Here is a 14,833-nt window from a genome sequence, read left to right as displayed (position 1 = left end):
AAGGACAGGTTCTTAGGTTTTGCTGAGGTTTGATAGTTATTTATTTATTTATTTTTTTGGTTTGTTTTTAGCTGAACCATCCTGCCACCTGTTGGCAGCTCAGCGGCTGTTCAGCTCGGGCCAGAACTCGAACCGCTGTTGCTCAGAGCTCAAACTCTTGAGCGAGCTCTTAACCAACTGAGCCACTCGGCCGGCCCTGAAGGAAACTTTCTTTAGTGCATTGAAACAGAGTGAACTACTCTTACAGAAAGTAACCTTGTACTGGTATGGGATTTGACTAAAGTGAAACTTTATCTTCTCTTATCTTTACAGCAACAAAATTTTACTTTCTAATTAGAGATCATAGAATAAAAAATATGCTCATTAACTTATTATATTACCCCTTTATAAATCAACCAAAATAATAATGTCTACAAAGATGGCCGGTTCTGGATAGACCTTAACATTTTCTCCTAGATTTTGGATCCTGAGAGATAATTATAATCCTATATCGATTTGGTTCTTTAAAAAATTTAAGATTAAAATTAAATTATAAGAAAAAACCCAGGAGACTGATTACAGTCAGATGGAAGGTAAAGGATGTAGTCTTCCTATTCCTTTCCCAAAATTCATATAACTGAAACAAAAAAGATAAATTATGAAGAGATGTCAACTAATTTTTTCATATAAAATAGACAGAAATGGCCAAAGAACAATGTATAAAATTATACAGCTACTAGGAAACATAGCTGAATTAAATAAATGTAAACACTTTTTCTTATTTTAATTAGTTGTAAAAAGGGATAAAAGTTTAAAAGAATCATGAACTCCTTTGTAAATCTTGGTTCTGTAAAGATGCCATCTTTTGTGTTTATATGTGGGGGAAAAAAATGGAGAAATACATTTTATGCAGGTTTAAAAAATTATATATACAATTATACAAAAAATTAAGATAATGTTATGACGTAAAATTTAAAGTTTTGCAGTGTTGAAAACCAAGTTACAGTAATCTCCTTTTAAAACTTGTTCTTATAGAGAATTAGGCACGTGGAAGTCCTCAAAGAAAAAAAAGTTAAGGCCTACAGTCCTCTATATATTTTTCTTACAAATTTCAGTGAAGTCAAGCTATTTTATATAATTTCATATCAAAGGTAACATATAGTGGAGATCATCAATTTCTGTTGGAAGTGACCTACAAATTCAACCACATAAAATTTGAGAGCATACTGTAGTATAACATATATGAAAGAGCCAGCACAATTTAAGGGCATGGCCACTCTTGAAAAAAAACCTCATTTTAAAAGGATAACTGAATTGTTGATTTAAAGATTGTGCCAAAAGAATACTGGTCTAATTTACTATTTTGCTGTTATTGCTATATATCACTGAAGACCAATCTTTGTTTTCTATAACCCCAAAATTCTAACATAAACATGTAAATAGAGTAATTTATAGATTGCAGAGCATTATAATACATGTTATGTCATTTGATTCTCACAACATCCTGTTGGTTGGGACCAAAACTTACCTTATCCTCATTTTACATTGAACAAATTGAGACTAAGAGAAGTTAAACGACCTGTCCAGTTTATATCGTAATTATGGGTCTCTGAATTCCAAACCCAGTAGAATTTTCATTACGCTAGACTATGTAAGTCATCCAAGTATGATAATACATGAATGTACCTTTGGCATGTCAAAATCAGTATAAATATCATCATAGTCAAATTTTGGTATAGTATTAATGTTTTCTCAGCTTCAGCCAATGATCCACTATTTTATCAAAAAAATTTAAGTAGTTCATGTTATTTCATGGGGATATAGCCTACACCAAGATAGTTAAAATTTCCATTATTTCCAAGTATTATCACAAAGAAACTAATGAGGTAGGTTAAAATATAGTCAAATTTTCTAATTTGAAGAGATTCTTAGAATTTTTATAAATCTGCTCTAAGAAGCAGAAAACGAAAACTATTGCTAACAAAGGTTTGCTTGAATATTCATTCACCCAACTAATACAAGATCTAACTTCACATAAAACCAACAAGAGCCTAAATATTACTAAGAATAGCTTTCACCTTTAAAAATTAATATAAAGTGTTGGTACAGTTTGTATATATATAAATTTTTAATTTAAATAGTAATATGGACTGTTACTATAGGAGAAATAGGTTTCATTTGGTACAATTTACTTATTTCTGATTACTTGCCACATGTTCTTTTGATAAAGCAGACTTCATTTCACTTAATTTCAATTCAAATCCTTCAAATTTCTTTCAGGTGAGACTCTACTAGGGTAAAAGTGAGTTGCATGATATGAGTTATTTATTCAATTACTAAAAAATTTGCTATGTACTAAACCCTGTGCTAGATGTTGAGTTATTAATCAATTGTTCTTAGAAACTATTGTTTTTAGCTTAATATTGCCTTGGATCTTTTAATTACTGAATAAAATAAATATAATATTGATGAAATCAAAGTACTTTTCAAAACCTTTTGAATATATATTATTTTAGAGAGCACTATTATTTTCTCAGTTGTCAGCTGAACAAATAAAACACTAAGCATTATTATATGCCAATCACAAAATCACAACACAAATTAAACATATGGTAAGAAAGCTGTCCAGCCTTGCTCAGTTTGTTAAGCTTGTTGAAACTTGAAATTGCTGTTTTGCTATAGTTCTTCAACTGTCTCTTAACAAAAAACAAAAACAAAAAGAAATTAATTTGGAGCACTAGTTTGATAAATAACATGGCCCAAACTAAATGCTGTTATTCAAGATAATGGATAAACAATATTAAGTAAATTTTGTGGAACAAAATTAAGATACTGAAAGTCACTGAAATGTCAATATAGCACCTACAATATATACCAACAGTTAGTTTAACAGAGAAGCTACAAATGAATATGTAAAAATCAGGAAGCACAAAGTTAAGATTTTAATAGTGATGTTCACTTAACTGTCTATACTTGGCCACTTGTTCAAGAAAACCAATTAACATTTTGGCAATTGATCATATAACGCAGATGGCAACGACTGACAACGTCTTCGAGCTCAAGCTGGTACCTTCTATTTTAACTCCTTATTTTTGTTTCTGAATGTTTGTGTTGGTTTTGTCATACTGTTCTCAGGAGAGATTCTCAGACAAAAGCCTCCTGAATTACTAATTTATTTATAAATGAGTTGTTATAAGTTTGGCCTGCCTTCAGAGAAAAAGACTTACTAAATATTAGTTATGGGGGAATTCAGACTCTGCCTATTTTGAATACTAACTCCAGTTTCAATGAGAATAACAATGAAGACTGAGGAAAAAGAAAAACATTTTGGGCCAAATGTTCAAATATATCTTATGAAGAATTAATAATAATAAATATTAAGACATAGGAACTTTGAAAGAAACATGATATACAAATTATTTTTATCAGAAAACTGATTTTTGTGCCTGATAAAAGCTTCTTTTATCAACACCTACTTTTTTAGTACTTTTGATTTAAAAAAAAGACAGTAAAAGTACATATGAATTAAACACATGTCAGGGAATGTACTATAATAGCCCTCAAACAAATCTCTTAAATCCTCAATAATCTTAATCCCTTGTATTTCATGCTTTTCACAGTGCTTTCATATGATTTTTCATTTGAACCTTACTTGACAACTTTGTGAGATAGGTATTTATCTTCTATCTTCATTTACAAACAAGGGAGCTGAAGCACAGAGCTCAGAGAAGTTAACTTGTTAGAGGTCAAAAGCTAGCATATGACAAAGCTAGACTTTCTGGAGTCAAGAATATTTTTTAAGGTGTGATTCTTAGACGACCTGCAAAAGAATTACCTATAGTATTTTTATAACTACAGATTTCAAAGTCCTACCCCCTCTGAGTTACTGAATAAGAATCTTTAGGACTGGAGCCCAGAATTCCACATTATATTATAATAAAAGGACAAAGTGGAGAATGATTGTGAATCAGGTAATGATATAAAAGTATAATACTGAATCATCTAGATTTTCACATGATGTAATAGGATGCCATCAGATCATCATCAGGGGCAAGTTAATTTAAAACAGACTACTGCCTGGCTGAAGATGAGAATCACCTGGAAAACCTTTTTTTTTAAAAAAACTACCAATTCTCATCTGAATGAGAGGGAGTTGTTGGGCATCAGTGGTACCTCAAGTGATTCTTACCTGGAGTCAGGGTTGAGGACTGCTTGTTTAAATATGCTTTTCTATAGAACACATCCAGCATTTTCCAGAATTTTTCTTTCCATTCTGATCAATTTCATGCCTAATAAAGTTCATAGTTTTTACTAAAAATAATTTAAACACAAGACAAAATGTCAATTTTTGAGTTGATATTTTTAAGATTAAAAGATACTTCACAGCAAGACTAACCATGCTTCATTTAGCTATAATGATTTTCAGATATCCCAAATAAAATGCCACTTTGCACTTAGGTTATATATATTTCAGCTGTAAACAAGAAAAGAATGATCCAGAATCTGAAAGTAAAAAGGGGGGGCGGGAGAGGGAGCAGGGAGGAACAAAATCTGTAGCCTATTTGCTACTGGGCAATGCAAGAGCAGACAATCAGCTCAGTGGTAGGAGGGCCTGGATACCAAGACCTGGATGGTGGCTTTGGCAAGATCACATATCACTGTAGAAAAATACAACAATGAATACAGAGAAAACATTTTGCCACTTTGTAATTGTGGCTACCAGAAAACAAACACAAAAACAAAAAAAAAACACGTTATAATGTGTGATGCTGATCTTATTACATGCCTCCACAGAACAGATATGAACACAAAGTTCTCTGTGAATCAATACTACTACATGGGAAAAAAATAGCTAAAAATTATTTTTCCATCATGCATATGGACAAGTTGTAAAAAACACTGCCAGTAAAAGTAATATTTACAAAAGTAATAAAATCAGCTCAATTATAGGGGGGAAAAATGTCCATTGCTACTCCTGTATCTCTCTGGATGAAGTTTATTTTGATAGAATTTTGAAAGAGCCTTCAAAAGACTAATCAGATTCTTATGTTGATCTTAGATTCCGTTAGCTAAAATACACTTGCTGATTTATCAAATTCTCCTACAGTTTAAAAACACAGTTCTTTTTCACTCAGCGGAAATAAAACTACAAAGTCCTATTATTCATCTGAGAAACAAACCTTGCATAGAAAATTTCTTTAACTCTGAAATTGTGTTTTATTAACAGAACGACCAAGAATGTTACCTCACGAGTAACTGATATCATATGAAAGTTCACTACAAAGCAGTCACTACACATTTTGGATTTTTCTAAATATAAAATGAGTTTATAAAAATGCTTACCAGACAAATAATTATCTCTTCATAACCTAGAAATAAGGATTATTTATGTGACGATATAATTCTTAGCATTTTGGACATCTTGATGTTCCAAGATGGATGCAATATAAAAAGCAAAAATTTACTTTTCCAATGGACACAATCTGCACCTGACTGAACGCATAACAGAGAGTTACAGCAATCAGTCATGCAAAGGCAAAGAACAGAATCTGCTTTCTAAACGGCACAAGTTTTCCACCTTTGACAGGGCAATTTAAGCACTGGTTCCATCTTCTTCGATAACCCGATTCATGCTGGTGCCATGTGTGATGTGAGTCATGGGGTTATTACTGAGATCCCGGATGCTGCTGTGTCGTGACTGTTCATTGAGCCGATGGGAACTACTGTGCCTGGAGTGATCTGTTAGTCGTGACATGCTTCCATGAGGTAGTCTCTCTTCCATTCCTCTGTAACTGCAGGGAGTGTACCTAATATAGGAGAGTTTATTTTGAAGCGGGTAACAGAACATACTAGCAAACAACACCAAAATTTTTCGTGAAAATTGCCGCATTAAGTGAAATGATTAGGAAACCAACAAGTGAAAAAGTAAAAACCACTTTTGATGATTTACAGTAATTTCATTTACACGGTAGTATTATACATATGGCTAACCAAAAGAAGGGAGGAAATCTCATTAGATTCAGAGTTAAGGTCCTATTCTTTGCAGAAGGACAAACGCTAAGTAAGGTTAAGTAGAGCTGACTGACATGGAACTACACTAAGTGTGAATCCTTTTCACTTTCAAATGAGTTTGGGGTTATGGAGTGGATACAGGGAGGGGAAGAACAACAACAGAAGAAATACGGTATTGTCCAGTGAGTCTAGAAAGTTGATTATAATCGGAAATACAGCAAACTCAAATTTTACTAAAAGACCAGGAAGAGGGAGCATATGAAATAAGAGGAGAAATTAGTGTAACAACAACAAAAAAACCTGAATGAATTGGCAAGCAATGACGACGCTGTGTGCTGACAGCTTCTTTCCAGATAGCCCAGTTAATAGCTGAATTAACTACTGTAAATGGTCCTAATTACTTTTCATTAGGCCTGAGGCTGTGAAGATGCTATTCCATAGAAAGTACATCTAATTAAATATATGTAACAACATCCTAACACACTGTAACTTATATTCCTGCTAAAGCAAATTCTCTCAGTACCCCTAGCCTAAGACCCAGCTTATGAGTATGTCATCTGGGCCACCTTGCTCACTGTGGGCAGTCTTCTCCTCCATCAATGTACTTATCTTAAAAGGCAGCAGTGGGGAGCTGTTCAATTTTCTTGTGTTGCAATCCTGACTCATCGGAGCCCCCATCAGAGGTAAGAAAACTCACACTCATACATACACCTTTTTGTAAAAAGTATTTAACTTAGGATAACAAACCTCGAAGAAAACTTAATATAACTTATAATTTTAATTAACATATGAAATTTTAAGTAATGTTTCTAAAAATAAAAAGACTATAGCAGGCCATTCCTTTTTAAAATAGTCATCAAAAGAATTAATCATAAGCAGCTGAAGACCTACTGGCTGTCATTTATCATTCCTTCATAATTACAAATTTCATGACTCAATATAAATCATTTATAAAGTTTAAAGATTGATTTCATACACTACTGAGGTGATCTACTTTAACAGTAGTAATTGTTAAATAATGTTTTCGCTAGATCATAGAGTTTAAAAATTGAGAAATCCTTTTAAATTATAAAAGTACATCTTTCGTTCCAGTTTTAAATTTGATTTGCATGTTTTGGTAAAATAATTACAAAGTTTGCAAATGAAAATATTTCAGAATGAGCTTGTTATTCTATTACTATTTTGCTTAATCATTATTGCCGTAAACTGAGTGAAAGATTTTCCCAAATATGATTTGTCTGCTAATTTGGAGATCTTTCGCCTCTCAATGACTTCTTAAGTGTCTATTTCAAATAATTTGGCAAATGAAAAAAAGTAAAATATGATCCAGTTCTAGGAATGATATCAAAGTAATTAAAAATAAAAACAAATCACTTTAAAAATATGAATTGAAGGGCCGGCCGAGTGGCTCAGTTGGTTAAGAGCTCGCTCAAGAGTTTGCGCTCTGAGCAACAGCGGTTTGAGTCCAGCCCGAGCTGAGCAGCCGCTGAGCTGCCAACAGGTAGCAGGATGGCTCAGCTAAATATGAATTGAGTATTTTCTAAAATAAAACCTAAACCTTTGAGTTACAAGTAAAACTCAAAAAATATATTTTTCATAGAAAAAATTACTATATTGAGTTCTTGTGTCTAATTATTTAAGCGAAATATATGGCTATCCACAAAATTCTGGACTATGAACAACCTGCTCCTGGATAATTAGGAATCAACTACATAGAAAAATAAATTTAATTATAGTATTTAATCTCAATTGGGAATCACCAAATTTATTTATCTTTTGACAATCATTTAAGCCACTGTGATCATTTACTCTAATACACAATATGAAAATATACGTTAATCTTAACATAAGTTTAGACAAAACAATTAGGATGGTTAATTTAATAAAAAGATTATATGGTGTAGTCCACAGTCAAAACAAAAGAAACCTGAAGATGATTTACTCTTTTTGATTCTCTATACTATTTGCTACCATTAATATAAATAATTGAATTCATTATAGTTTCACTAGTATCTCATTATACATTTCCTAGCTTTCCCTTCTTGTGTCACCTACTTACCATCATAATCACTCATTCCCAAACTTCCACTTACCTACTCATCCACTTCCTTTTCAAACCAACCTTTCATCTAATTACCAATTATTTATTCTTTGCAGTTTACACACACATGTAAGTGTATTTACCTAAGTCTATTTTATTTTACATAGCACTGAGATCAATAATTATCCATCAAGAAGTCTGGACTACAGTGAGTATTGAGAAGAGTGTGTGTGTGTGTTTTCTTTCATAACCAAGAAACCACGAGATGATAAGAAAAAGATGGCCAAAAGGTAGTGTTAGTTAACAAGTAAATTTAAAAATTGACTGATGCAGAAAGAAGTCTCCATGAGATCACTTTTGGAATTACGAAAATCCTTATTTAGACTTTTAGGTTCAACACCGTGGTCTTGGAATCTTTCAAATCTGCTCTGAAGTTCTGGGCATGCAGGAGGTCTTATAGTATGAGTGTTCAGGCACCATATTATAGAACTGTTTAAGTAGGCTGTGATTACAGTTTTAGGCTCTGAATTTCTGGGAAATGCTCACATTATTTCTAAAGTCATTAGTTATCCAGTAGATTTGCATATATATGCTTAGCACTGTGCTGGATTCAGAGGCTGAAGTCCGCTATAATTAATTACCTTTGGAAATTTTCCACTCAATATGAACTTATCTTTTGTTACCATTCATTCACCCTATTTATCTCCTCTAAGATATTTTCATGGGCCAATCTGATCTTTCTCTTTTCTGAAGTTCTATAACATCAATCATCTCTATCACTCATTGTCTTAATTATTTGCTGGCTGGCACTATTATTTAATCAGCTCTTATGTGTATGTCTTATCTTCCCTGTAAGGTTATATCCTCCTAGAATGCAGAAATTACACTTCACCTTTCTTCTATACATCTCTTTATATGCAGTATGCCACATGCATAGGCATTGTACTATAAATAATTGTTCAATCCTTATTGAAAAGGACGAGGTTAATAATATCAAAAGTCAAAGAATGCTGATAGTTCAGGGAGGGTGGTGTTGCCAAAGCATATTCTAAAAGACTCTCTGATTCTCTCCTTCTTTATAGAGTGTCTTAAGTTAGAGCCCTTAAATTACAGCAGAAACTTCCCAACTGGGCTTACCTAAAATCTCCTTCTCTCCTACGCTGTCGCCAAAGTGGTATTTCTAAAATACAAACCTGATTTCATCATCATAATTGCCCAAATGTACATGCTATGCTCTAGCCATACTCCGGTACTTAACTTTAAGCTTTCTGTCCTCCTTGCCTCTGCATATACTATTTCCTTGTCTTTAATTTCCAGATGCATCCTCTGAATCCTATTCAACTTAGAAGTGCTATGTTGTCTGTGCAGTTTCCTCTGATTTTCCATGATGGGTGAGATGGTTTACCTCTCTGGGATCCTAAAGCACCTTGTATATGATTCTATTATCCCCATTAAAGTGTATCGTAACTGATTGCTTACTCTTCTGTCTTCCATCTCTGTGTTCCTAGCACTTAGAAGTATGCTTCTTATATAGGAGTGCTCAATGGAAGGACAAAGGCAGGAAAGACAAAAGATATTTGTATGTGGTTAAAAAACAGGTCATTGGTGATGTTTTAAGTAAGTTTAGGTGGGTAAGAAGAAGTAAAATAATAGATAAACAAGAAATAAAGGACAGTATACATAGAAAAGAAATAGTAAAAATGTTCATTTCAAAAATCTGGCAAGGAAAGGAAAAAGAAATGGATAAAAAAAGATAAAAATATATCACAAAGAAAGACTACTGTTTGTTAAAACATAGAGTAGCTGACCCAGTTAGAAGGCAAAGACATCAAGTTGAGAGGGAAAACGAGAAGATCTAAAAAGAGAGTAAGTATAGGAATCATATCCTACACTAGGACACAGAAGATTGTGAGAAAGGCTGGAATAAGACTAAAAAAATACCAGACAGCTGTAGAAACAGGTGTTTTAAAGTGAACACAGAATGCTTTCCATTTTAGGCATAAGAATTTTCATTCCTTCAGTTTCCCAAACTACAAATTGTTAAAAAAAAACAACCCAAAAACTTTGACACAGTCTTCCTCTAGCTGCTATTAATACATCACCAATTCCTACCTTTTCATTTCTTCTAAATATTTTCCAGATCAGTTCTTTCTCTCTTCCCACTGCCACTGCTTTCCCACTAACCTTCATAAAACTAAATTATTACAAAGCTCCTAAGAAGTTTCTAACCTAGTGTCTCCATTGTCAAATTTAACAAGATAATACATCCAGCCTTCTCTCTAACATTTTCTCTGTGAAGATTTCTCTGACCTCGCACCCTTCTTATTAAAGTTTTATTGGAACACAGCCATTCCCATTTGACTACATATTGTCTATGGCTGCTTTCATGTTACCATAGCATAAGTGAATAGCTGCAACAGAGACCATATGACTCACAAAGCCTACATTAATTGCCATGTAGCTCTTTATAGAAGAAGCTGGCCAATCCCTAGACTATGCAGCTTTCCCTCGGAATCCACCGGGAATAACCGTATTTGCCGGCGTATAAGACGACTGGGCGTATAAGACAACCCCCTAACATTTCCACTCAAAATACAGAGTTTGTTATATACTCGCCGTATAAGACTACCCCCTCTTCCGCACACCTTCCACACACCAAATAAAAGGTAAAACAATATCAGATTTGATTTGGCCCACTGAAGTGCAAACAAGCGTATTGTATTTCGTGTCACCACATAACCGTTTTGGCGATGTTGAGCCACCATGTCTGCTACATGTTTTTCGAGTTCTGGCCAGTGTGGGGTGCCTCTTCTTAATGCACACTTACCCCTTGGCATACTCTTTAATGCTTTCTCATTTGATTTCCAGTCCCGAACCATCTTTTCTGTTACTCCATATTGTCTTGCAGCAGCACAATTATTATTTTCCTTAGCAAAGTTTATAACTTTCAGTTTAAAATTTGCATCATACTTCTTTCTTTTGGCTGGTGCCATGATAGGGATGACAGGGGTTTGACTGGTCGACATTTTCTATGCTGTACTGTACAATGGTGCAGTATTGTGGTTGGCTGTTGGCTGTATACAAAGCCTGATTTGATTGGTCCCTGCTCCCTGTTTGCCCGCCCTGTCACTATAGCAGTCTGGTCCACCCTTGCATCAGCATCTCCCTGGGACCTCACTAGTGCGCAAGTGCGAGCTCTTCAACATTCTAACAGGCACCATGATAGCGCAAAATCGCGAATCTTCAATGCATATGTAAAGAAATATACGGTAACCCGAATTTACCACACTCGCAAAATCGCATAACAGCCGAGCATACACCCAGCAGCGCTACTGATGCCTGAACGGTATGTGGAATGAAGTGGGCGGGCATCGGGAGGCCACTATGGCACGGAGCAAGCACTATGGGCAGTCTATCTGAAGTGTACCTGGCGTATAAGACGACCCCCCACTTGGAGGCATATTTTTCAGGGCCAAAAAATCGTCTTATACGCCGGCAAATACGGTAGTTCTAGGACCCCTGCGGATAGATACTAAAATCCGAGGATGCTTAAGTCCCTAATATAAAATGGTGTGGTATTTGCATATAACCTATGCACATCCTCCCATACACTTTAAATCATCTCCAGATTACTTGTAATATCTAATACAATGTAAATGCTACACAAATAGCTGTTATACTGTATTGTTTAGGGAATAATGATGAAAAAAAAAGGTCTATACATCTTCAGTACAGATACCACCATTATAGGCCTAACTACATAAGCACATGTCAGCAACAAGGTAATGTTATTTTTTCCAAATATTTTCGCTCCACAGTTGATTGAATCCATGGATGCAATATCCATAGATACAGAGGGCTGGCTGTACCATCATACTTATATTTTACTTTAGTTGTTCACTTACAATAATAGAAGTTAATATCAGAAACACTGAGATGGGCACTGTTCTAAGCAATTAAATATATTCTCTCTTCTGTTTTACAACATTATGAAAGAGGCAGATATTATTATAGATGAGAAAACTGAGACTTATCATTCCAGATCCCCTGTTTTTAACCACAACACTAATAGTGACTATACTATCTTTCTTAATGGACTGTGAGCTTATTAAAAACAAAGATTATGCCTAAATTATCTTTGCATTCCCAGAGCCTAGCACAGTGACTGATATGGTAGGTATACATAATTGTCTGCTAATTAATCTAATTAAAATAACAACCTTCGTCGCCCCGCCTTCTCCCTGCTCAGCACCCTTCAATGGCTCTGTGTTGCTTAGTGCATCAAGTCTAAACTCTTAACTCCCTCTGACAGGCTTTAAGTCTGATCATAATCTGGGACAACCGTTCCCAAGTACAGTTCAAAAAAATTAGCAATGTTCCACTTCTATTTTAGAGTTGGCTAATCTTCCTTCTTAAGCTGTGTAACTCTAATTCAGCACATGAAATAAACTAAGCTACCAAAAACACTCACCTGCCATCACGGGATCTGTGGAGGCTGCCATGGTAGCTGCTCACTTTGCTGTGGACACTCCCTGCTTTGCTTCTCTGATCATCCACCATAGCCAGCTGAGTTGAAGAGGCATGTGTGGATGTGCCTTGAGTCGAAGTCCCTCTTGATTTTCTTATAATAGGAGTATTTGGATCCCTCAGGAGGGACTGAGCAAAATCAGGTTCTTGGAGTACCTGTCGGCTCTCATTCACTATCCTAGACAACAAAATACTCAATTTAAGATACAGATTAACATTCCTATAGACCAGCGGTTCTCAACCTGTGGGTCGCGACCCCTTTGGGGGTCAACAGCCCTTTCACAGGGGTCGCTGGGTACTTGTATGTGGGCGTATCTGCATGTGGGCCTGGAGACGGATAGAGGAGCGGTGTCTCAGTTCCTAAGACCATCGAAAATATGTGTTTTCCGATGGTTTTAGGCGACCCCTGTGAAAGGTTGAGAACCGCTGCGTATAGACCAAGAAACAATATTTTGTGACACACTGGCATTATTCTTGAAATGAATTGCTCTCCACATAATGTCTTTAGGACGATTTAAGGTAACATCAACAGAGGAAAGAATATAAAAAAAAAAAACTAGATAGAAGAAAGAACAAGTCAAAAGAAACACAAAACCCAGTATTTGCTCCACTGTCATCAATGGCCCCACTCATATATACGTACATACCAAGTCAGTCTTTTTTTTTTTAAATAATAAGCTTTTACTTAAAGTTTAAAAACTTGCCAAAGAAAGTTAAATCCTATTTTGTTTTTTTTTGGTTTGTGTTTTTTTTTAAGTTTATGTTTGTTTATTTCTCAGTTCCTTTGAACTTTTTTTAAATATACATTTATTTATTTAAATTAGTTTCAGATGTACAACACAGAGCAATAGTTATACTTTTTACCCCTCAAAGTGACAACCCCCATCCCCAATCTGCCGCCCCCCCAATATTATACATATCTATTACAATTCCATTGACTCCACTCCCACCAAGTTAGTCTTGATTGCTGACTTTATTTTCTAAATTTATTTTCAAAACTTGATTCAAACTGACTTCTGGTTGCTCCAAAAGTTTAATCCACCTTCAAATGGTGAAGGTTTCTCATTTTACAAATAAGAAAACAGAGGTCCAGAGAAAGTAAATGATGTGACCTAGATAATTCTAAAAGAAGATTTCTAAATATATTTCAGTTAGAGTCAGACAGTCTTAAATGTGGCTTCACTTAGAAGGAGAATGCTAATCTGATCAACAAAATTTTAGAAGCCAGTCTCTATAGCACAGTATAATAGAGGGGTGAAGAGCAAAAACTGGTTTACAGTCAGACTGCTTGGGTTTGAATCCAAATTCTAACATTCACTAGCTATGAAAACTTGGTTCTATGCATCTGTTTCCTTATCTGCAAAACGATGATCACAAAATTGTTTAGAGGATTAAATGATTTAACAATATACAAAATGCTCAGAACAGTGCCGGAAGTATTACACATGCTCAGCTAATTGGTAACCATTATTATGATTACTTTATAGTCATTTCTCAGAGGCTAAACCAGACAGATGCTAGATATAGCTAAGGATGCTCACACTCTCTAGTTCCAGAGTACGGGGCTGCCACTCCAGCCCAGAACACACTTCTGGCTTGGGGGATTCACAATGACTTGGTTGGGTGGGGATCCATGGCTGCAGAAAACCAAACAGAAGGATCCTTGGGAATTTTAACCAGTTTCAAAAGGATTCTGGGCCAACCAGGATCCCCCAAATAACTAGGATGAGTCTCCATAAGGGTAGCTTGGGTTTAGCTCTGTCTGGAATTTCTAAAGCAACCCTATTACAGAATTGTTTGTACATGGTCCAGAGATGACCAGGAATGTTTAATTCAAGCCCTTTCCTCAGCATTATGTTTTACTGTGATTAAAATATATATATATATATATATATATATATAAATTTCAAAGAATACGCAGATAAATCACAGTAAATCCCACAAAGGAAACTCAGTGAAAGTGGGCACTTGGCCTGTTTTGTTTGCTACTAAATCCCTGGTGTCCCAAAACAGTTTATGGCACATAGTAAGCATTCAATAAAGGACTTTCTTAAAGGATGAATTAATGCCTAGAAAATACATGTTTGTTGTTGTTCAATGATCTTTTCCATTTTTTCCTTCTCTGCTCTAGGGAATTGTATTTAAAGGATAAATGCGAGCTGGCTGAGTGGCACGGTGGTTAAGAGCTGGCTTGGGATGCCAGAGGGCCCCGGTTTGGATCCCACATATGAGGGCCAGTGACACTGCCCTCTACAGCTAAGATGCTGAACAACA

General features: G+C 35.0%; 1 protein-coding gene across 3 annotated transcripts in view; it reads right to left on the bottom strand.

The window, feature by feature from the left end:
• Window positions 1–136: 136 nt before the first annotated feature.
• FZD3 (frizzled class receptor 3) overlaps window positions 137–14,833 on the bottom strand; it is a 79,623-nt gene continuing 64,926 nt past the window's right edge. For all 3 annotated transcript variants that reach the window (XM_019636096.1, XM_019636098.1, XM_019636097.1), the window contains 2 exons: window positions 12,504–12,737; window positions 137–5,786 (listed from right to left, as the gene is read on the bottom strand). In XM_019636096.1, coding sequence (XP_019491641.1) covers window positions 5,573–5,786; window positions 12,504–12,737 — 448 coding nt within the window. In that variant the 3' untranslated portion in view covers window positions 137–5,572. The remainder of the gene's footprint in view (window positions 5,787–12,503; window positions 12,738–14,833) is intronic.

The sequence above is a fragment of the Hipposideros armiger genome, unplaced genomic scaffold (assembly GCF_001890085.2).
Source record: "Hipposideros armiger isolate ML-2016 unplaced genomic scaffold, ASM189008v1 scaffold_27, whole genome shotgun sequence".
NCBI classification, from domain to species: domain Eukaryota; kingdom Metazoa; phylum Chordata; class Mammalia; order Chiroptera; family Hipposideridae; genus Hipposideros; species Hipposideros armiger.
Note: the sequence above shows the minus strand (reverse complement) of the source record. Positions and strands in the feature narration are given on the sequence as shown.